Here is a 20,706-nt window from a genome sequence, read left to right as displayed (position 1 = left end):
AATAAAAAGAATAAGGACCTAATTTGATTTAACAAACAAATATACAAACTTTTTTTTTCAATGACCAGTAAGGTTTTCTAGGGAAATGCCCCTGGTGGAGCTCCTCCGCGTGCTGTCTGGCACACCCGCCTCACCAACATGATAAGGGTGGTGAGACACATCGAACACCACCTCAAAAAGCAATGTTTGGTGCTGTTTAGGAGCCACATGCACCATCTAAAGAGCACGGGCAACGCCCACTTGTTGGCACATGCCTAACACATACCAACCATTTTTGAATATAAATAATAATAATTATATATATAAATACCCAATTACCCCTGATCCCAATTGAGATTTACAACAAAACCATTTGAAAAAAATAAAAACATTAAACACCCTTACATGTAACCTTATTTTTTTTTGAAATCCAATGGTAGTTTTATTTTTTTACTGTTTTTATTAAAAAAGACCCTTTAATACATGTATATTTTTCTTCTTGTAACTTGACTGTTTTTTTTTTTTTTTAAAGACTTTAAATTCCATGTCTTAAAGGGTAAATTAATATATATACTATAGTAAGAAAAAAACTGAACAAATCATTTTGTCCTCGATTATTTGTTTAATAGCAAATATATCTCATAAAAAAACAATCTTATTCCACTTGTCAGTTTTTTTAGCAGTTTTAATGTTTAGTGATTTCTGTCTCGGTAAATCGAGGGATATTAGTTTTTCTTGTAATATACATCTCAGCAAATAAAATGAAATTAACTCCAATTAATTCTGGTGTTCATAATTATTAACATGGGGCGTGTGTATAGATAGACTAGAGATAATTGACAGTTCGGTAGGAAGAAGTGGAGCAGAGAAGAAGGGAGTAGAAGGGAAGAAGAAGAAGAAGAAGAGAGAGCGATGTCGTCCAATTCTAACGCAGTAGCGAACGGGTTAGCAGGAGCAGGAGGCGGTATTGTTGCTCAAATCATCACTTATCCCCTCCAAACAGTACTTTACTCCACTGCCGCTCACACTCACACACCCCTCCTCCCTGCTCTTACTGGTCTTATCACCGGCAGCTCATCTCCTCTCTTTATAACTTCCTCAAGTTCTCTTTCCTTGTTTTTTTTTAAGTAAATAAATTAAATTTCAAATAAAGAAAAAACCTAACTAAATTAAATAAATTATTGCCGTGACGTTAGGTGAATACGCGCCAGCAAACAGAGAGAATAGACAAGAAGAAGAAGCAACCTCAAACCCCTTCCAAACACTCTGGCACAACCACAGGCACTCTTCTTCAAATCCTCCAGGTCAGATGTTAGGTTAGATTTCTTCTTCTGGTTCCTTAATTTATCATTGTGACTTTTTTTTCTTCTAAACAAAATTAATTAAATCCATTAATTATCCAGGTCGTTAGAAGCGAAGGTTGGGGTGGACTATACAGCGGCCTCAGGCCTTCTTTGCTTGGAACTGCCGCTTCTCAGGTCCACATTTCTTTCATTTCAATGCTATACCCAAATTGTCTAATGCTAGCTTCTTTTTTTTTTCATGGTTACTACTAGTATATGCTTAACTCGTGCCATTTGTTCCATTTATTTTTTTTACTTGTTCCACACACACATAGTTAGATAGTTTAGGAATTTCATATAACAGCATCAATTGAATACAATAAAAGCCTCATTCTTTCTTCTGCATCTATGAGCAAACTGAATGCTAGAACAGCTTCCTCATCACGGACAAGGAAGATTTACAAATTTGAAAAGGCAATGAAAACCAGCGGCAATAGAAACAGTTTTTTTTTTGGGTGATATTCGGGGTAAACTAAATTAAATGAAAAAAAAAAAACTCAATCAGGTCATAATACAAGATGGAATAGAGCTCTGAAGGTGGCTCTTCTAAAACATCGAAGTTCCTATCTAAAGTATCCCTGGTTAACCCATAATTAGCCAACCAATCAGCTGCAGAGTTTGCTTCCCTGTAAACATGTGTAGTTTGTACCTCCCAATCTCTATCCAACAACCTCCTAATCTGCATGATAAAATTATAGTTCCTATCCATAGTAGCATTATTCTTGATTATAAGATTAATCACAACAACAGAATCTGACTCCAATATAACCTTTTTAAACTCTTTGTCCATGCCAGCTCTAACCCAATATAAACCGCCCACAATTCAGCAGTTACCGAAGAGCAAACCCCATTATTCCTAGCAAAACCCATCAACCAGGTCCCCATACCATCTCGAATGGCTCCTCCTGCACCTGCCACCCCTTTACCTTTACTGCAACCATCCATATTAAGCTTGACCCAATCTTCTGTGCGATAAATCCAGCCAATCTGCCTCAACTCTCTGTTAGCGGTATTCTCCCCATTTCTGTGTGTTTGAACCATTTTAACATCCACCACCATTCTTCTTATAGCCAAAACAGTACCGTACCAATTAACCTGCTTCACACCAAAAACTCTATCCTTTCAAATAAACCACAGTGCATTGCCAAACTTTAAAAGCCAATCCGCATCATGAGAACCTCTGTTTCTCGAAGCAAGATTAGAAATCAACCAAGCATACCAATTCTGATTGTAAAAATACCCTCTCTCCTCAACCTTGACAAGAGATTACCAAACCTTACGTGCTTTAGGACAATCACGCAAAGCATGAAGCAAGGTCTCTACTTTTGTTAAACAATGACTGCAACATGGATTTGACGCAATTCTTCTTCTCCACCTCACTTCATTGGTCATTACAACGTAATGAGCCACAAACCAAAGAAACACTTTCAGATAATCCGCCATAAAGGATCCCGAATCCCGATCCATCATAACTCCGTCTCCCGCCTCCTACAAAGCATAAGCTGATTTAATTGTGAAATTCATTCCTATTAGTGGAGTGTTTCCAAACCACTGAATCAACTTCCATATTCTGATCAGGAGGTATTTACTCATCAATGACCATCACTACTTGCATAGGAGTAAATGTGTAAAAATTTCCCACTTCCATTGCTTTCTATTTCCAACCATACCAGCAGCCACTGTGCAACTAACAATGTTCACTAGAACTTCATTATTAGATAAGCCACTGTGCAACCAACAATGTCCACTGGAACTTCACTATTAGATAAATTAATTAGAGGATCATAGCCCTCTAACCAATCATCCTTCCAAAACAATACCTTCCTACAATTCCTTAAAGTTCAACTCAAGCTTTGGGATACTTGAGGCCACACCTGACAAATTGCTTTCCACAACACAGAATCTTTATTCATAGCTTTCCTATTATTTGTCTCAACAATAGACTTTATATTTTAGCTTTTAAAAATTTCACCCACAAACTATTCTCCTGTAACACACCCCATGCTAACTTCATTATAAATGCCCTATTCATCGTTTCCATGCTTCTAATACCTAACCCACCCTCTTCTTTAGATTTGCACAACGTTTCCCAATTGACAAGATGTATCTTATCCCTACCCTTCTTATGGCCCCAAATAAACCTCCTACAGATTTTTTCTATCTTATTATAAGTATGCTTCGGAAGCATGGCAGCTTGCATAGGATAGAGAGGCATTGTAGAAAAAATAGATTTGCATAATGTGATTCTGTCTGCCAGTGAGAGATTGTTGAACTTCCACCCTGCTAACTTCTTCTGCAAACTTTCAAGCAAATAACTGTAAGTTTGCTTAGTCACTCTCTGATGCAACAATGGAACCCCAAGGTATTTGCCCAAATCCTTGGAAACTTTGAAACCATTGTTCCTGCTAATAGAATTTGCCAAAGAGGTTGAAACATTCTTCGAAAAGAGTATTTTGGTCTTTGCCACATTGATTCTTTGCCCTGATACTTCACAGAAAACATTTAGACACTTTAAAATTATGTCCATTTGTTTTGTATTTACTTCCGCAAACAACATCATATCATCAACAAAACACAAGTGGGATATTCCCAACCTATTCCTGCTAACCGTGGAAGGTTTCCATAATCCATCCTCCACCTCCCTGCTAATAAACTGAGATAGTTTTTCCAAGCATAGAACAAAGATATAAGGCAATGAGGGATCTCCTTGCCTTATACCACGGCTTGGAAAAAACTTTTGAGTAGCACTACCATTGCACATCACACTAAGGGAAGCTGATTCTATACATTTCATAATAATACCAATCATCTCATTCGGCAATCCAACATCAATTAGTGTCTCTCTAATAAAACTCCAACTAAGCCTATCATAAGCCTTCTCAAGATCAACTTTAATGACCATCACTCCCTTCTTCCCTCTCAGCCCTTTCATACTGCGCATTGAGTGAATTATCTCCTTGGGTAACAATTATATTATTTGTGACATGTCTCCCTGGCACAAAACTACGCTGAACTTCACTAATCAATTTTGGCATCATTAATTTCAACCTCCCAACAATCACAGTCATAACTTTAAATATCACATTACAAAGGCCAATTGGTCGGAATTGGTGCAGATACTCAGGCATTTGTGTCAGCACCATCAACTCTTATTAATAAATGCCCAATAAGCACAAGTAAAGAGTATTGATTAATCATTTTTTTCCCTTTCACGTTGCCGGTTCTGATCTAATATCCTTCTTTCCATGTTGACAGGGCATTTACTACTACTTTTATCAAGTCTTCAAAAACAAGGCCGAGTCCATTGCAGCTGTACGCAAAGCCAGGGGACTGGGAGATGGTACTGTTGGCATGTTTTCTTGGCTTGTTGTGGCTGCCATTGCTGGGTGAATACTATACAATACTAATCCATTTAATTAAAATTTTCATAATAACACGTTTCCTGAGGAGTTAGGAAGATCATGCCCAGAGTTGGAACAATTGAGAATAAATAGACATTTGTTTTCTTTGAACTGGCTTCTTTAGCAACAAAGAGATCAGTGATGCCTGCATCTCACTTATGATGAAGATGTTTACTCATGATTAACATCATTACCACACATTTATTTTTATCTTGCAGGTCCCTGAATGTATTGCTGACGAACCCGATATGGGTTCTTGTAACACGTATGCAGGTGCCTTTATATATATGTACATACATGCCATTTTTTTATTATTTTTTGCCCACACTTTGGATATCATCTTTAATATTAGTCATCAAAATAAGACTTTTCCACTTTCTCGAGCACAAAGACACTCGCACATGCACATAGTAAGGAAACAGGTGATATGCAAGATATGTAGGAGGACTGGGTGATTGAGCCCTGTCAGTTTTTGAAACATACATATAGCTTGCTTAGCTCAAGTTGTATGTTTTCAGGCATTGTATACATGGGATGGTATATCTTTTGCACACCTTTTTTTAAATAACAATAGTTGCAATCATAACATATGAGACAAAGATGAACATGAGTTTATAACTTTTAAATGTTTTGTAAACTATCCTGGGAATTTCCTGATATAACCTTTAACTATATATTCATTAATTATGTCCATCGAAGATTTTTCTGACAAAAGTATTTGGTTTTAGACACAAACTCAAGCAGAAAGAAAAATTATTGAGGGAAAGAAACAAGCTTTATTGAGGGAAGCTTCAGAAAGAAGCTCAATAGATTCAACTTTGCAAGAGAAGTTAGCTGAACTTGATTCCATAAAACCTCATCCATATGGAACTTTACAAGCGGTAGGTTTCCACTCACCTTTCATTTCTTAATCTATCTTTATGTTTAATATTTATCACAACATATGCTTGATGTTTGCAAGTGCTTCTTCACATCCTTTGTTTTATGAAGCATCACATATAACCTTGTCTAAGACTCGTAAATCATCCACTCATCTACTTACTTTCTGTCTTTTTAACTTTTCTTTGGTCACAATCATCAACTATTTAAAACTTGATCTTATTCTAGGATCATGGTTGGCTTGATGAAAGATAGGAAGAGGTAAAATTGATATTATATTACATGAGCGCAGATTACTAATGTGCCAATCTAAGACCTGTAATTAAATACTTTAATCATTTGCCACTTTTGAATTTGTTGGATAACCTGCAAAATGTTGGCGTTGTTTTGTCTCAAAATTGTGTTTACATAATTATGACATGAATGGTTATGGTGCAAAACCAAGTCCATTCATGTGGGGTTTGTAATTTTTCCTATTCTGCCACCCTTGACCATTGTGATTGTTTGCATGCAACAAATGCATCATAGTTATCTTAATAAGGGAGAAAATTTATTTATTTTAATTGGCTATAGGTTGTCATTCTAGAAAAGATAACACTATAGTTGTGGTTATCAATGATAATAAGATCATTACCACTGGGATTATCACTTGAGCATTCACTGGAGTCTTTTAGGTTTATTTTTTTATTGACACCGATTCTGGTTTCTGTTACGTGTGTTCAAGGCACGTGAAGTTTATAGTGAAGCAGGAATCACTGGATTTTGGAAAGGCATCATCCCTACCCTCATTATGGTTAGCCTCGATTTGTTTTTGCATTATCAGGTGCACTTTTAAAGTTAATCTCCACTCCTCATTTGGTCCTATTTTATGAATTCCAGGTGTGCAATCCATCAATCCAGTTCATGATTTATGAGAGTTCATCGAAGCATCTAAGGGCTAAACGTTCTGCTAACAAGCAGGGGTACAAAAATGTGACTGCTCTGGAGGTATAGAACTACTTCAGACAATCTAGTTTGGTTATGTCAGTCATTTGTGAAATATTTAACCTTGGCACATATATAGTGAACATCCGCTTGTCATTTGGAAAGGTCTTTTTATTAGGAGCTTTGGCAAAATTGGGAGCAACTGTCTCAACATATCCCCTATTGGTTGTAAAGGTAAATTCTCCACTGGCTTTTGTAATATTGGTGATCATCCCTATGGAATTAACTGTTCTCTTATTAATTGACTTGTTTGTAATATTGGATGATTGCTTGCCGCGTTGGTCTTTTCAAATAAAATGGATTCAAGATCTCGTCCTTGCAACTTTTTCTGCTTTAGATTTCACAACAAGAAGCTACAGATTGTTTTCTCGCAACTGATTTAGCACACTAAGTTCTTTTCTCATAATGTTAGCACAACATGGACACAGAAGCTCACATGCATGTGATTATGCACAAAGTTCTGTATAATTATACTTGAAGTCTTTTCCTCTTTCTGTTCTCTTTGCAGTCGAGGCTTCAAGCAAAACAGGAGATTGGTGGAAATAACCTCTTAAGATACTCAGGTTTGCTTTCAGACACACAAAGGCATAATGGGAATAAACTATTTTACTTCTAGAGTTCATCACTATCATCTCTATCCTCCGGACTGTTGCATTTGTTTCTTTTATAATAACAATAGTGTATTTTTCTAAAATCAGTTTGATGTGCATTTGTTCTATGAATTAATCATTACAACACATTGATTGCCCTATAAACACGAGGTTGAAACCTTGAAGGTTAAAACAAGTTGCGTGGACCTTTTCCTTACAGTCTTTGGCTGCGCCAAACTTTCACATTTTTTCTTTTTTCCAGTAAGTTTGTGTGAACGAACACTTTTTATCATGCTAGCATGCATACTGATGAAGTGGCAAGACTTGCAAAAGAGGCAGCATTTCAAAGATTTTAGATAAGGTATGCCTTGGAGTTGAATGAGAAGGATATGCGATACTCAGTGAGCTCAAATTTTGTGAAGTGAAATAAAAGGTGGTATTTATAGTAGAGTGGAAGTGGCTTTCTCCAAGAAGAAAGTTGTGCTTGATTAACAGGAAGATGACCAGTGGAATTGGTAGAGGAGGGGCTTCTTGACCTTCTAGAAAAATCTGATCCGAGTTTAAATTCTCTTTAAAATATCTCATAAAACTAGACAATTTAAAGACTCTGCTAGAAATAACTCAAATTAATCCTATTTGGAGAAAGATAACTAGTAATTATGATAAAAATAAATGTTTGAGGCAAATAATAACTTTTACATGTATTTAACTAGTTAGTTTTGGATTGTCCAATCAGTTCTGGTACAACTAACAACTAGATTTGCTTCTCTCTAGTGACATGGTTAATTCACAGTTTGCTCTTTAGGAGAATAGAAGATTTATTAGTGATGCACGACAAAATTTGTATTGGGGCAATCAGACATATGGACTCCAGGGATTGACATTTGTAGATGTGCAAGATGCTTCTAGCTGTGGATCTGATTTGCAGAGGAATTAAAGGGGAAAGGGCAAAATCTCACTAGCTCCACACTGGTAAAAGTTCAGGAATTACTCCAGGATGTTAACTAGAAGCTTTTCACACATCTAGATCACGTCCCTAAAATCTTATAACCCCAAACATAATAAAAATCCTTTAAGAATTTCCCCGAACTCTTTCAGGGGTAGAAATGACAGTTTGCTCAGATTTTATACAATAGTTGAAAAACAAATTATGTGATTTCAGAATTGAATTCTAGGAGATTTACAGTTTTGTTTGTCATCTCACTGCTATAATACTGGTTTTTGTCTTCTTTACTGGTACACATGCAGGAACTCTTGATGCGATAGTCAAAATGATCCGTTATGAAGGATTGACTGGTTTTTACAAGGGGATGAGCACAAAGATAGTTCAGAGTGTGTTTGCAGCTTCTGTTCTTTTCATGATCAAAGAGGAGCTTGTTAAGGCCTACATGGTACTGGCTGATAAGAGCAAGAAACATCTGATAATTTCTAATAGTTGATGTTTGTTTATAGCTCATGAAAAGGCAATCACATAACCTTATCATGAATATATGATGGTTAAAGACAGCACCTCATGCCTGGACCAATCACTCCCTGGGACATTATGAGTTGAAAACTCAAAAGTTAACATTTTGCTTCTGTAGTAATGGAATTCTGTAATTTTTTTTTTTTTAAAAAATTATCCATACAAAAGATAATTTTTTTTTATATATAAATGAATCAAAAAAACTCTTCAAGTTTAAATACATAACTAAAAAAATAGTCTTTTAAAAGAGGCTCTTCAAATAAAATGAAAGAGAAAAGAAAACCTAATTTAAATATAAATATAAATTTTTTTTGAGAAAAAACTATAAAAAAATAATTAATTTAAATTTTTTTAGAAAAAATAGAAAAAAAAGGTCAAAGTGCTGCTAAGTCTAGCAAGCTAGGTCAGCCTGTTTGATCTGGGCCAACGCGAAACGCGATTAGGTTGTTATCTGTTTTTTGTGTGCAACTAAGGTGGATGATTGTAAAATTTCAAATAATGCATCGTCTGATTTTCTCAAATTCTGGTCATTATAATAGCTAGAAAATCAGAGCTTAAGTTTTTTTTTATTTCAAAACCTGTTTTTTAGTTTTTCAACCTATTTTGATAAAAAAAAAACATCTATAAAATATCGTAGAGACTGTGATAAATTCATTTATGGCCTCAAAAAATCATTGTAAAAAACAATCAAACCAAAATAAAAAATCAATCTAAGTTCACAATTGTTTTTTCATGAACTTTAAACCTAAAAAACATTTAATATGAATTTCCTTCATCAAATAGAATCATTTGACACAAATATTATCTGTTTTAATGGCCTAAATCGGTGTCAACGATACTTTTCTCTTTCTACTGTCGGAATCCAGTCACCTCTCTCTCTCTTCTTTCAACTAATAACTAAAAAATAATAAAAATAAATTTTTGTACCAAAATTGAATTGGAAAAGTATTGAAATACTAAAATTATATAATTTGTGTGATTTTTAAAGTTAAATGATCAAAGTGTATCTTTTGCGAAACGTATAGCACGCCACCAATATTTGACCCTTTTTTTTTATTTTGGTCCATTTTTTTTAATTCTACCATTTCATAAGAAATTAAAATTAATTGGTTTTTAATTAAGACTAAATTGTTGGGGAAAAAAAAATTTAAAAACCAAATTAAAAAAATAAAAAAATTTACACAATCCATTCATAATAATATATAAAAGAATAAATAGTGGAGTTTTGCATAAAAAAAACCCACACCTCTTATAATTATACCTAATTTTGCACTTAAAAGTCTAAAAACAAAATTCATCGTGGCATAAAAATAGATGAGGTTTTTTTTTTTAACATTTTTAATAAAATACTACTGTTTTTTCTATAAAATATATAGTTAGATAGATAGAATAGATTAGGAAGGCTGTTGTGATTTACGAGGGTGACACGAGGACGCAACAATTTGCGACCAGAAAAACAAACCAATATTATAATATACACCTAGAATTAGAAAAAAAATAAAAATAAAAATAAAAATAAAAATCAAAGAGTTAGTAATGTTTGGTCAAATTAATAAAAACGGAAACTGAGAAATTGAAGTGCATAGGCAGTTAAGAAAAGTAGAACTGAGTAGGATAGGCATAAAGCGCCAAAGCGATGATGAGCTTTGTTGCAGCCGGCAGCCAGTGCTTCTGCTCCTCATCCCTTGCCTTGGGTCCCCGTCCAACTTCAGCCTCAAGGCCAAAGACAAGAAGAGCAAGGGAAGCTCGAGCAGCTGTAGTGGAAGCGAGACCACCACCAGCTCCAGCTCGAGTGATTCGTCCTGCAGTGCGAGATGCAAATTTAATAGTGGGAGGTGATCGAACGGAAGACCTGCAGGCGGAGGCAAGAGCCATGGCCCGTGCCGTCAACGCGTCCGTCTATAGCCCCGAGGTTCTGGCCGTTCAATACGGCTCTAGGCCAATCAAGGCAAGCAAGATTATTCAGTTAATTTTTGGTTTTTTTCTGTTATAAATAGATAAACAATTAAACATGTGTATTTATGATGAATATTGATCTGAGATTCGATTGAAAAAAAAGGTGTTGCGAAGAACTCTTGAGATATTGACAGGATTGGGTTCATTTGGGTTGAAACTATTGCTGGACAAAAGGAATGGCGTGTTCGATCAGAAGAAGGGTATACGAGCAGCCGAACTCCGGAGAATTTTCACCCGGTTGGGCCCTACTTTTGTTAAATTAGGGCAGGGGTTGTCTACCAGGCCCGACATATGCCCCCCTGAGTATTTAGAGGAGCTCGCTGAGCTTCAGGTATCCTCTTATTTCTCATAATATAAATAATAAATGGGGGTACTGCCTTGCATCTCGCAAGTTACTATACCAGTCAAAAACATATACAATCAATCAATCATTAATATCAATTTTGAACTGAATGAACAGGATGCTTTGCCTACATTCCCAGACGCTGAAGCATTTTCGTGCATTGAGAGAGAATTGGGTCTCCCACTCGACTCGATTTTTTCATCCATTTCTCCTTCTCCAATTGCAGCTGCCAGTTTAGGCCAAGTTTACAAAGCTCAACTTACTTATTCTGGACAGACTGTTGCTGTCAAGGTGCAACGCCCTGGTATCGAAGAAGCTATTGGACTTGACTTTTACCTCATTAGAGGACTCGGCTTTTTCATCAACAAATATGTAGACATTATTACCAGTGATGTTGTTGCTCTCATTGACGAATTCGCACGCAGAGTTTATCAAGAGCTCAATTATGTGCAGGTTGTTTCTTTCATCATCCTTACTAGTACTAGCACTGCATTGCATCACAACTTCAGGAATGCATGCCTCTGGAAGTTATAATGCCCTTATACTTGCTGGAAACACAAGAATCCCAGTCCCTCTGGTTTCTTTCTTTCTGGCATACTACTTGGGCCCACCACTTATATTTTCCATGACCTTTCTTATTTCAAAACTCTATTTCTTTCCTAGCTTCCTCTGCGACTTTCTTTCGGGTTTGAATTTTAATTTCAACAGGATCCTGCAGGAGGGGCAGAATGCAAGGAGGTTTAAGAAATTGTATGCTGACAGGGAAGACATCCTTGTTCCAGATATCTTCTGGGATTATACAAGTGGCAAGGTGTTGACAATGGATTGGGTTGATGGAGTCAAATTAAATGAACAAGATGCTATTGAGAGACAAGGTTTAAAGGTTCTCGATCTAGTCAACACAGGTATACAATGCAGCCTCAGACAGCTACTTGAGTATGGATACTTTCATGCAGATCCTCACCCTGGCAATCTCCTGGCAACACCCGAGGGAAAGCTTGCTTTTCTTGATTTTGGAATGATGAGTGAGACCCCAGAAGAAGCAAGATTTGCGATAATTGGTCATGTGGTTCACATGGTTAATAGGGATTACGAAGCCATGGCCCGTGATTACTATGCTCTAGATTTCTTGTCACGGGATGTAGATGTGTCTCCAATTGTTCCAGCACTGCGTAACTTCTTTGATGACGCACTCAATTACACTGTGAGCGAACTAAACTTCAAAACTCTAGTGAATGGTCTGGGTGCTGTTTTTTATCAGTATCCGTTTAATGGTAAGTTATGTTTATTTTTTAACATTTCCGTAGATAAATACAACATAATTATTTAATTGGTCACAAAATAGCCAGTGAATGCAGTGCTTGTGTAATCTGATTGTCTGGCTTGTCAATTAACCTGCAGTTCCAGCTTATTATGCTTTGATATTGAGGTCACTCACTGTACTTGAAGGCCTAGCCCTTTATGCTGATCCTAATTTCAAGGTTCTGGCTGCTTCGTATCCATATTTTGCTAAAAGGCTTCTCACTGATCCAAATCCATACCTTAGAGATGCTCTTATTGAGTTGCTCTTTAAGGATGGTAGGTTTAGGTATGTACTCTGCTAATATTAAATTCTACACTTCCATTTGAATCTGCTCATAGCAAGAACCTAAGTTTTTGCTCAATTTAGGTGGAATAGACTTGAAAACCTACTTGTCCAGGGAAGTAAAGATAGGGACTTCTCTGCAAATGATGCCTTACAACCTGTTTTGAAGCTATTATTGGGCCCAGATGGCGAACAGCTCCAAATTTTAGTTATTAAGGAGGCTGTCCGTGTCACTGAAGCTGTAGTGATCGGTACAGTAGTTGATACGTACAATTCTATCCCAAATGTTGTGAGGGCTTTAATCTTTAATGCCAATGTAGCTGGACCTCTTACAGTGAGTGATTCTGAAATTGATAGCATGATGGCGCTTCGGGACCAGGTTTTCAGGATATGGGGGCTTCTGCGATCCTCTCAAGATTTTGATCCGGCCCTTTTGCAACCTATATTACAGGTAAATACAGTTGTTTTGTCATACTTAAGATTGTCTTACATTTGTATGGAGGTGCATAACCTAGCTAGCTTAGGAAGTATAAGAATCTGATCAAGATATTTGTTAAGGCTGGTATCAAAGTAACTGGAGGTCTTTTGCACCAGTTTTTGCAAAAGCAGTTTTCCTCCAGCACATCTTAAATCACATCATATGTAACTGTAAATTTTCAATTAGTCATTCAAAAATTAATTATATTTAGAGCTCTTCTAGTTGTTTTATTTGTTAATGGCTCCTAACCCACTCCCTTTTTCACACAAATTGGTAAGGCTACTTCTTAACTCTTTTCACCTCTTGGACTCTCACCCGAGGACAAACCCAACCTTTTTGGTGCTATACATTTGTGTCGAGAATATGATTCTAGACAACGTATAAACGGAGTGATTGATTCATCTGACCAATACAAACTGGTGCTAGATTAAGGATTGTTGAGCTGAGTTGACTGTTCCATTGATTAATAGAAATGAAAACTTTGTGGAGTAAGAGCCATTCATTCTTGAGATGAAAACTAAATAGGGAAGTGTGCATGCGCAGGTGCTTCAACAGCCTGAGGCACGCAGCCTCGGGGAGCGTGTTATAGGTGGCATCACACAACGGCTTGCAGCACGATTATTACAACAAGTTCTTCGAGCTCCGACCACAGTTTCTACTTCCATTTCATAAATTGTTTCTAACAATTGGGGTAAGCTATATGCATGTAATTATATGCTTGGAATGGAAAATATTGATTGATACATTTCGACCATTCTTTGATGAAAAAATATATTTTAGGATCATTTGAAATGAGTATGCAAAAGGAGAAAAGCCTGTATTCGTCACCACTTGTAAACTCCTCAAAGAGGGCCCTTGGATATTCATGCAAGTGACTGATAATACATTAATACAGCAATAGAAATGGACCATTTGCATTCAACAAACAAATTTTGGGGTACATGGATGGAGGAGCACCATTAAACTACAAGCCCAACGGTGTTTTGATTTATCTTTTACCACTCTTCGTTAATTCATGTGTTTTGAGATATCATTACCGCTCTGTTAATTCATGTGACGACCTATAAACAAATATTTTGTTAAATGATTTAACTAAATCACTGGGTAATTGCAAAAACATAAAACATAAAATGCAAATGCATCTTTGTTGGAATTAAACCAAGTAGGTGTTAATCTTCACTCTAATGTTCTACGGATTTAATCTCTTACTAGGAATCATTATTTTTAAAGTTCATTTCCTAGTTAATGTTGTGCTTTTTATTGGTGTCAGAGCTACTATAAATATAGAAGAATGATTTTATTTTTAAATGTATCTCATGGTTAATTAAGAAATAAATATTAGTGTCATGTCTGGTTTTAAAAAATTGTGTTGTGTGAGAGCTGAGTTACATTTTGGCTTTTAAACCCAAATGAGCATGAATGAATCCATCAGCTCTTGCCGATTCTTTCGAGCTGCAAAAACTATATTATATGCAAACAAATTTCATTCTCATCGAGCTGTTGAAGTTTCTTGGCGGAACGTCCTGCAAAAAGCGTAAATCCAACTTCTTTTGTTTTTAATTTCACCTCTCTACTTCAATATAACAGGCGACTATCCATTCTCATTGGGTTGTTGAAGTTCCCCGTGGTATATTCTGCAATGAGCATGACTCCGTACTAACTTTAGCAACGTAATTGAAAGACATCAGCTTCGTGAAAAAGATCCTCTTCAAAGCTCAAAATAATTATTCCGGAAACCAGAACTACACTCAACACCATTAGAATGCATTGGACTCTGCTGTGGAGTCTAGCTGAATATTGGCTACGAACCATTGGACCTGTTGCCTGTTGGTAGACCTTGCACCATTTTACAAGAGATGTAGAAGGGCTACAGTCACAGTAAGAGATGGCTGTTCTTCGATTATCGTAGAAAATAGACTCTGACGTGAGTTCACATCATAAATGGCAGACCCGCTCCAGGAGACGATCAACAAAATAGTTTGCTAGAAAGTTGATTAAATAAAACGGAAAAAAAAGCAGTAAAGTAATAATAATAACAATGATAATTTGATAAATTGCCCCCTGGGAATGTTATTATGAATATTTGCAGATGAAATCTAAGACAAGTCTGAGCTTGCTTGTACAAAGTATACATGAATGGAAGATCATGTCTTCTGCTTAGCACAGTAACATTGGGTAAATATAATTGCATACGTTGCACATTCCATTATGTGCAGTGGTACAAGGGACAAAGAAGAGAGGAGGATAAACGAAGAAAGCATTTAACTTAACCGAACGAATGTGGGCAGGCAGCAGCATGACTTCAGTCTTTCTTCTTAGCACAGTAACAATGCTTCGCAAAATGCAAAAGGAAATGGTTCAAAATATATTAGCATTGAGAGTCACGGAAACCTTCTTAAAAGAATCGATACCATATTTTGTAGTCAAGTGAAGTTTCATAAATGACAAATATTTATATAGTTCCTCGAACCTCGAATATTTATATTTCTCCAACGGCAATTTACAGAATTCCATTACTATCAGAAGCAAAATTTTAACTTTTGAGTGTTCAACTCATAATGTCCCAGGGAGTGATTGGTCCAGGCATGTGGTGCTGTCTTTAGCCATCACATATTCATGATAAGGTTATCTGATTGCCTCTTCATGAGTTATAAACAAACATCAACTATTCGAAAATATCAGAATTTTCTTGCTCTTATCAGCCAGTAGACAAAAACAAGTATTATAGCAGTGAGATGACAAACAAAACTGTACATCCCCTAGCATTCAATTCCTAAATCACAAAATTTTTTCTTAACTATTGTATTAAAGCAAAATGTCATTTCTACCCATGAAAGAGTTCGGGGACATTCTTAAAAGACTTTTATTATGTTTGGGGTTTAGGGTTTAAAGATTAAAATATTTGGCTTTATAGATTTTAGGGTTTATGGTTTAGAAATTAGAGTTTAGAGGTTTGAGTTTCAAGTTTAGGGTTTAAAGGTTCAGGTTTAGGGTTTATAGTTTTACAAGTTTAAGGTTTAGGGTTTTGGTGGTTAGTTTTTTAGAGGTTTAGGGTTTAGGTTTAAGTTTTGGGGTTTTTAGGTTTCGGGGTTAGAGTTTTAGGTTTCGGGGTTAGGGGTTTAGGGTTTGATGAGGTTAGAATTTTAGGGTTTAGGAGTTAGGGTTTTAGGTGTTTAGGGTCTGGGGTTTGAAGTTTTAGGTTTTTAGGTTTTGAGTTTTTTAGAGTTTAGAGTTTAGGGTTTAAGGTTTGAGTTTTGGGGTTTAGGGCCTGATTTTAAAGGAGAGAAGGTTAGGAAAAGAATCTTAGAGAGAGGTCTTTCTACCGGAACTGTAATCTCTCCGATAACCGTTGGATCCCCACCATTTTCAGACATGTTGTTCGCCACACCCAACTCTACAATTTGACCGTTCAGATCTTGTCTTACCTGCTTCTTTTGAAGGTTATTAGATTTAGATCTCTCATCTGTCACCTGTTCTTGCCCTGCTCTTTCCTCTATCAATAGTTCTCCCCCTGGTTTCTTTTATTGTTCCATCAATCCAACTGCTTGCTCTTCTATGGCTTCCACTAGAAACCATAACACTCTACCCACAGGCCAAAAAATAAGCCAACTAGCATATTCCATCATCGTTTTTACTACAAAACTTCCACCCAACCAATGCCCTCTACAAGCTCTAAACAACCTTCCTTAAATACTGCAACCCCCAAAAACTCTCCCCCGATCTCCTGGGCAGAGAGGGTTAAAGTCACAGACTAGCACTAGGTTCACCTTAGATTCTATTCCTAGACAGAAGGTAGGAGGCTGACTCAAAATTTCAGAGGAGCTACTGTCAGAAACAACAAAACAATGGAAAAGATGTATGACTACTGCTAATGGCTTCATGATCTTTAGATTCCAAACAACCTAAAATGAAAACAGTGTTGGAAAAAGGCCTCTGGATGTTTGGGGGCAAAACAATCATCCTCCAACAATGACACCTCCACTTTCTTTTTGATAAGAATAAGATATCTAAGCTTCCAGTCTAGATACGCTTGCATGGTTTGCCTTTTCCCCTCTGGTCTAAGGCTGGCCTAAGCCTATTAGCTAGTATGGTGGGTAGACCACTCTCTTATGATGAGCAAACCTAGAACAACACCTGCCTAGATTATGTAAGAGTGTACGTGGAGATAGATTCACCTCTCCCCTTTACCCACCAATTTGAGATTGAAAGCCCTCTCTCAGCAGACCCCATCAGTTGATGTTGACAACATCACCAAGGAGGATCGCTATACTAATGCAGTTGGGAAACACAAGTCAGTGGTGACCACCCTCGCTATCCCTTCATTCCAACCTTTTAGAAATGATACTCATCTTACTGCTAAACAGACTGATAGCAGAAAGGGTCAGCTTCCCTAAAAGCTAATGGAACAGGCAACTAGACATATGATACCTTACAACAATAGGTCTATACCCTCCATACTAGAGAAACTTAGGAAGTGATGGGGATGGGGGTGAATCAGACCATAACTTAACTCAAGACCATCAATTGACTGAAGAAAATAAACTGCTATTTGCTGGTTTTACTCAATGCGTGGAGAGCAAAATGGCACCTCTGACAAGTGCTATTGCAGCTTCATCCTCTGCAAAAGAATCCTCTGTTGACACATCTTAGCACTTGTCAGAGGAGTACATTAACACTTGTCAGAGGATTCTTTTTTAGGGTTTAGGGTTTGAGTTTGGGGTTTAGGGTTTGGGGTTTGGGTTTAGGGTTTACGGTTTACAGTTTTAGAGTTATGGGTTTTGGGGGTTTGAGGTTTTGGGTTTTGGGTTTTGGATTTGGGGTTTTGGGATTTGGAGTTTAGGGTTTAGGGTTTTTGGATTTTCGGGTTTCGGGGTTCAGAGTTTGGGGTTTAGGGTTTAGGGTTTTAGGGTTTAGGGGTTTAGGGTTTTGGGTTAGGGGTTTTGGGTTTAGAGTTTAGGGTTTTAGGGTTTTGGGTTTTAGGGTTTTAGGGTTTAGGGTTTAGGGTTGAGGGTTTAGGGTTTATGGTTGATAGTTTAGGGTTTAGGGTTAGGGGTTTAGGATTTAGGGTTGAGGGTTGAGGGTTTAGGGTTGAGGGTTGAGGGTTGAGGGCTGAGGGCTGAGGGTTTAGGGTTTAGGTTTAGGGTTTAGGGTTTGGGGTTTGGGGTTTGGGGTTTAGGGTTTAGGGTTTAGGGTTTAGGGTTTAGGTTTGAGTTTGGGTTTTGGGTTTTGGGTTTTGGGTTTAGGGTTTAGGGTTTTGGGTTTTGGGTTTAGGGTTTAGGGTTTTGGGTTTTGGGTTTAGGGTTTAGGGTTCAGGGTTGAGGGTTGAGGGTTCAGGGTTCAGGGTTCAGGGTTCAGAGTTTCAGGGTTTTAGGGTTTGGGGTTTAGGGTTAGGGTTTAGGGTTAGGGGTTTAGGGTTAGGGGTTAAGGGGTTCAGGGTTCAGGGTTCAGGGTTCAGGGAGGGGGGGCTCATTTGTGCTTTTCTAGAGAGAGAAGTTAGAGAGAGGTTAGAGAGAAAAGATAAGGAGGGGTGGTGCTCCGACAGCCATTTCACCGGATTCCACCGTTGGATCAGGCCAAGATTTGAGTATGTTGTGAACCTCATCATTGTCTTCATTCTGACCGGAGGGATCGTCCAAAGCTGTCGCCGTTTGGGAAATATAATTGTTTGAAGGTTTCTGAAAACCCCCCCTCAGACCTGTCAGCGTCGCCGGCCGATTTCTCATTACTCTACCGTTGGATCAACACTAAATTTGGGTATGTTGTGCGTCCCTATAGTTACTACATCCTGACCAGAGAGATCGTTCATATTTGAATCCACTAGAGAAATCTTACCGTTTGAAGATTTCTGGACAAACCACTCTGGGAACAGTCAGAGCCGCCGGCCTATTGCTCCCTTTTCTACCGTTGGATCAATCTGAAGTTTTGATATGTGATGCATATGGTTGTATTACACATTCTGAACGGTGGAGATGAGATGAAACCTATCCAGAAAAGTTTTATGCACGTTCAACAGTGGCTCGTCAATCTCAGGTCAGTTTCGGTCTAACTCCGATCTAGGGAGATCTAACCGTTAACTTGAGCTGATATTTGTATATGTGCTGCATACGATGTGTGTTTACCTTTGTACCGTTTAGGGTTTAGGGTTTAAGGTTTAGGGTTTAGGGTTTAGGTTTGGGGTTTAGGGTTTGGGGTTTGGGGTTTGGGGTTTGGGTTTGAGTTTGGGTTTTGGGTTTTGGGTTTTGGGTTTAGGGTTTTGGGTTTTGGGTTTTGGGTTTAGGGTTTAGGGTTTAGGGTTTAGGGTTTTTAGGGTGTTTAGGGTTTCGGGTTTAGGGTTTCGGGTTTAGGGTTTAGGGTTTAGGGTTCAGGGGTTAGGGTTCAGGGGTTAGGGTTCAGGGTTCAGGGTTGAGGGTTCAGGGTTGAGGGTTGAGGGTTCAGGGTTGAGGGTTGAGGGTTCGGGGTTCGGGGTTCGGGGTTCGGGTTGGGGTTGGGGTTGGGGTTCGGGTTCGGGTTGGGGTTTGGGTTTGGGGTTTAGGGTTTAGGGTTTAGGGTTTAGGGGTGTTCTTCTAGAGAGAGAAACTAGAGAGAGGTTAGAGAGGAAAGACACAAAGGGGCGGTGCTCCGACAGCCATATCTCCGGCGACCACCGTTGGATCAGGCCAAGATTTGGTTATGCTGTGCACCTCACTATTGTCTACATTCTGACCGGAGGGATCGTCCAAATCTGCCACCGTTTAAGACATCTGACCGTTTGAAATTGTCTGAAAACCCCCCTAGACCTGTCAGAGTCGCCGGCTGATTTCTCCTTGATCTACCGTTGGATCAACCCTATTTTCTGGTATGTTGTGCGCCTCTATGTTACCTACATTTTGACCAGAGGGATCGTTCATATGTGATTTCGCCTGCGAAATCTATCCATTTGAAGATTTCTGGAAAAATCCCTCTCGGAACAGTCAGAGCCGCCGGCCTATTTCTCTTTTATCTACCGTTGGATCAAGCTTAGTTTTGGATATATGATGCACCTGGTTGTGATACACAGTCTGAACGGTGGAGATTAGAAATAAATCCTCCAGCAACGTTTTCTACATGTTTAACAGAAGGTCGTCAATATCAGGTTAGTTTCGGTATATTGAAGATCAGTGGAGATCCAACCGTTAACTTGTGCTGATTTTTGTATATGTTCTGTATAACATGTGTGGTTACCTTTGAACCGTTGGGATGTGTTATTGTGTGAATTGTTGGTGAATACTTGTTGTTTGAAGCTATGCCAGAATCTGCCATGGCTTCCAATCCGAAAACCCAAACACCCAAAGCCAACACCACCCCCTCAACCACTAAACATCCCACAAACCAACACCAAAACACCCAAAACACAGCCTCCCCAACCTCTACCCGACCCACTCCCCCCTCGGGTTTTTGGGCTGATAAGATAAGAGTTACCGACTCTCACACTCGATGCACTCTTGACCCCATCCCTCGTAAGCCGGTTGGCTCTCGTCTTAAAATGACTAAGGGATTATGGGATAAACCTTCTGCGGTGTGGCATCGTTGCCTAGTAGGTTTTTTTCCTGGTTTTAAGCTTCCTTATTCTGCTATGAATTCAATTGCTCACAGGATATGGAACAGGTTCGACCTTGAGGATGTGACATCCTTGGCCAATGGGTTTATAATGTTTCGTTTCAAAACAGAAGATGACCTACAAAAGG

The 20,706-nt window shown here is 38.0% G+C and overlaps 2 protein-coding genes across 6 annotated transcripts; both read left to right on the top strand.

The window, feature by feature from the left end:
- Nucleotides 1-719: 719 nt before the first annotated feature.
- Nucleotides 720-8,775, top strand: LOC7474530 (peroxisomal nicotinamide adenine dinucleotide carrier-like). Of its 4 annotated transcripts, XM_052450808.1 has the most exons (12): nucleotides 720-981; nucleotides 1,176-1,283; nucleotides 1,383-1,457; nucleotides 4,578-4,708; nucleotides 4,942-4,996; nucleotides 5,452-5,604; nucleotides 6,327-6,395; nucleotides 6,482-6,589; nucleotides 6,692-6,760; nucleotides 7,095-7,149; nucleotides 7,439-7,537; nucleotides 8,425-8,623. In XM_052450808.1, exons 1-11 carry the CDS (start codon nucleotides 892-894, stop codon nucleotides 7,534-7,536), a joined length of 1,011 nt encoding a protein of 336 aa, XP_052306768.1. In that variant the 5' UTR covers nucleotides 720-891; the 3' UTR covers nucleotide 7,537; nucleotides 8,425-8,623. The 4 variants fall into 4 exon arrangements, with proteins under 4 accessions (XP_052306768.1, XP_052306769.1, XP_052306770.1 ...); XM_052450809.1 differs by lacking the exons at nucleotides 7,439-7,537; nucleotides 8,425-8,623 and adding an exon at nucleotides 7,970-8,148 and having other exon boundaries at nucleotides 724-981; XM_052450810.1 differs by lacking the exons at nucleotides 7,439-7,537; nucleotides 8,425-8,623 and adding an exon at nucleotides 7,982-8,148 and having other exon boundaries at nucleotides 725-981.
- Nucleotides 8,776-10,163: 1,388 nt separating this feature from the next.
- Nucleotides 10,164-13,933, top strand: LOC7474529 (protein ACTIVITY OF BC1 COMPLEX KINASE 3, chloroplastic). 2 transcript variants are annotated; one of them, XM_024595659.2, is made up of 8 exons: nucleotides 10,164-10,589; nucleotides 10,701-10,928; nucleotides 11,058-11,393; nucleotides 11,659-12,214; nucleotides 12,342-12,528; nucleotides 12,610-12,976; nucleotides 13,547-13,694; nucleotides 13,784-13,933. In XM_024595659.2, the coding sequence occupies exons 1-7, from the start codon at nucleotides 10,278-10,280 to the stop codon at nucleotides 13,673-13,675; spliced, it is 2,115 nt and encodes a 704-aa protein (XP_024451427.1). In that variant the 5' UTR covers nucleotides 10,164-10,277; the 3' UTR covers nucleotides 13,676-13,694; nucleotides 13,784-13,933. The 2 variants fall into 2 exon arrangements, with proteins under 2 accessions (XP_024451427.1, XP_002301879.1); XM_002301843.4 differs by having other exon boundaries at nucleotides 10,165-10,589; nucleotides 13,547-13,788.
- Nucleotides 13,934-20,706: the final 6,773 nt, after the last annotated feature.

The sequence above is a fragment of the Populus trichocarpa genome, chromosome 2, assembly GCF_000002775.5.
Source record: "Populus trichocarpa isolate Nisqually-1 chromosome 2, P.trichocarpa_v4.1, whole genome shotgun sequence".
Lineage (NCBI taxonomy): Eukaryota > Viridiplantae > Streptophyta > Magnoliopsida > Malpighiales > Salicaceae > Populus > Populus trichocarpa.
This window is presented reverse-complemented; position numbering and strand designations above follow the sequence as displayed.

Bases quoted from the DNA above. Each gene is read 5' to 3' on its own strand.
- LOC7474530 (XM_052450807.1), top strand. From the start codon at position 892: ATGTCGTCCAATTCTAACGCAGTAGCGAACGGGTTAGCAGGAGCAGGA. The intron at 5,605-6,326 runs GTAGGTTTCCAC...CGTGTGTTCAAG, and splicing joins CATATGGAACTTTACAAGCG to GCACGTGAAGTTTATAGTGA. The intron at 6,590-6,691 runs GTATAGAACTAC...TCATTTGGAAAG, and splicing joins AAAATGTGACTGCTCTGGAG to GTCTTTTTATTAGGAGCTTT.
- LOC7474529 (XM_024595659.2), top strand. From the start codon at position 10,278: ATGATGAGCTTTGTTGCAGCCGGCAGCCAGTGCTTCTGCTCCTCATCC. The intron at 10,590-10,700 runs GCAAGCAAGATT...TTGAAAAAAAAG, and splicing joins ACGGCTCTAGGCCAATCAAG to GTGTTGCGAAGAACTCTTGA. The intron at 11,394-11,658 runs GTTGTTTCTTTC...AGGATCCTGCAG, and splicing joins AAGAGCTCAATTATGTGCAG to GAGGGGCAGAATGCAAGGAG.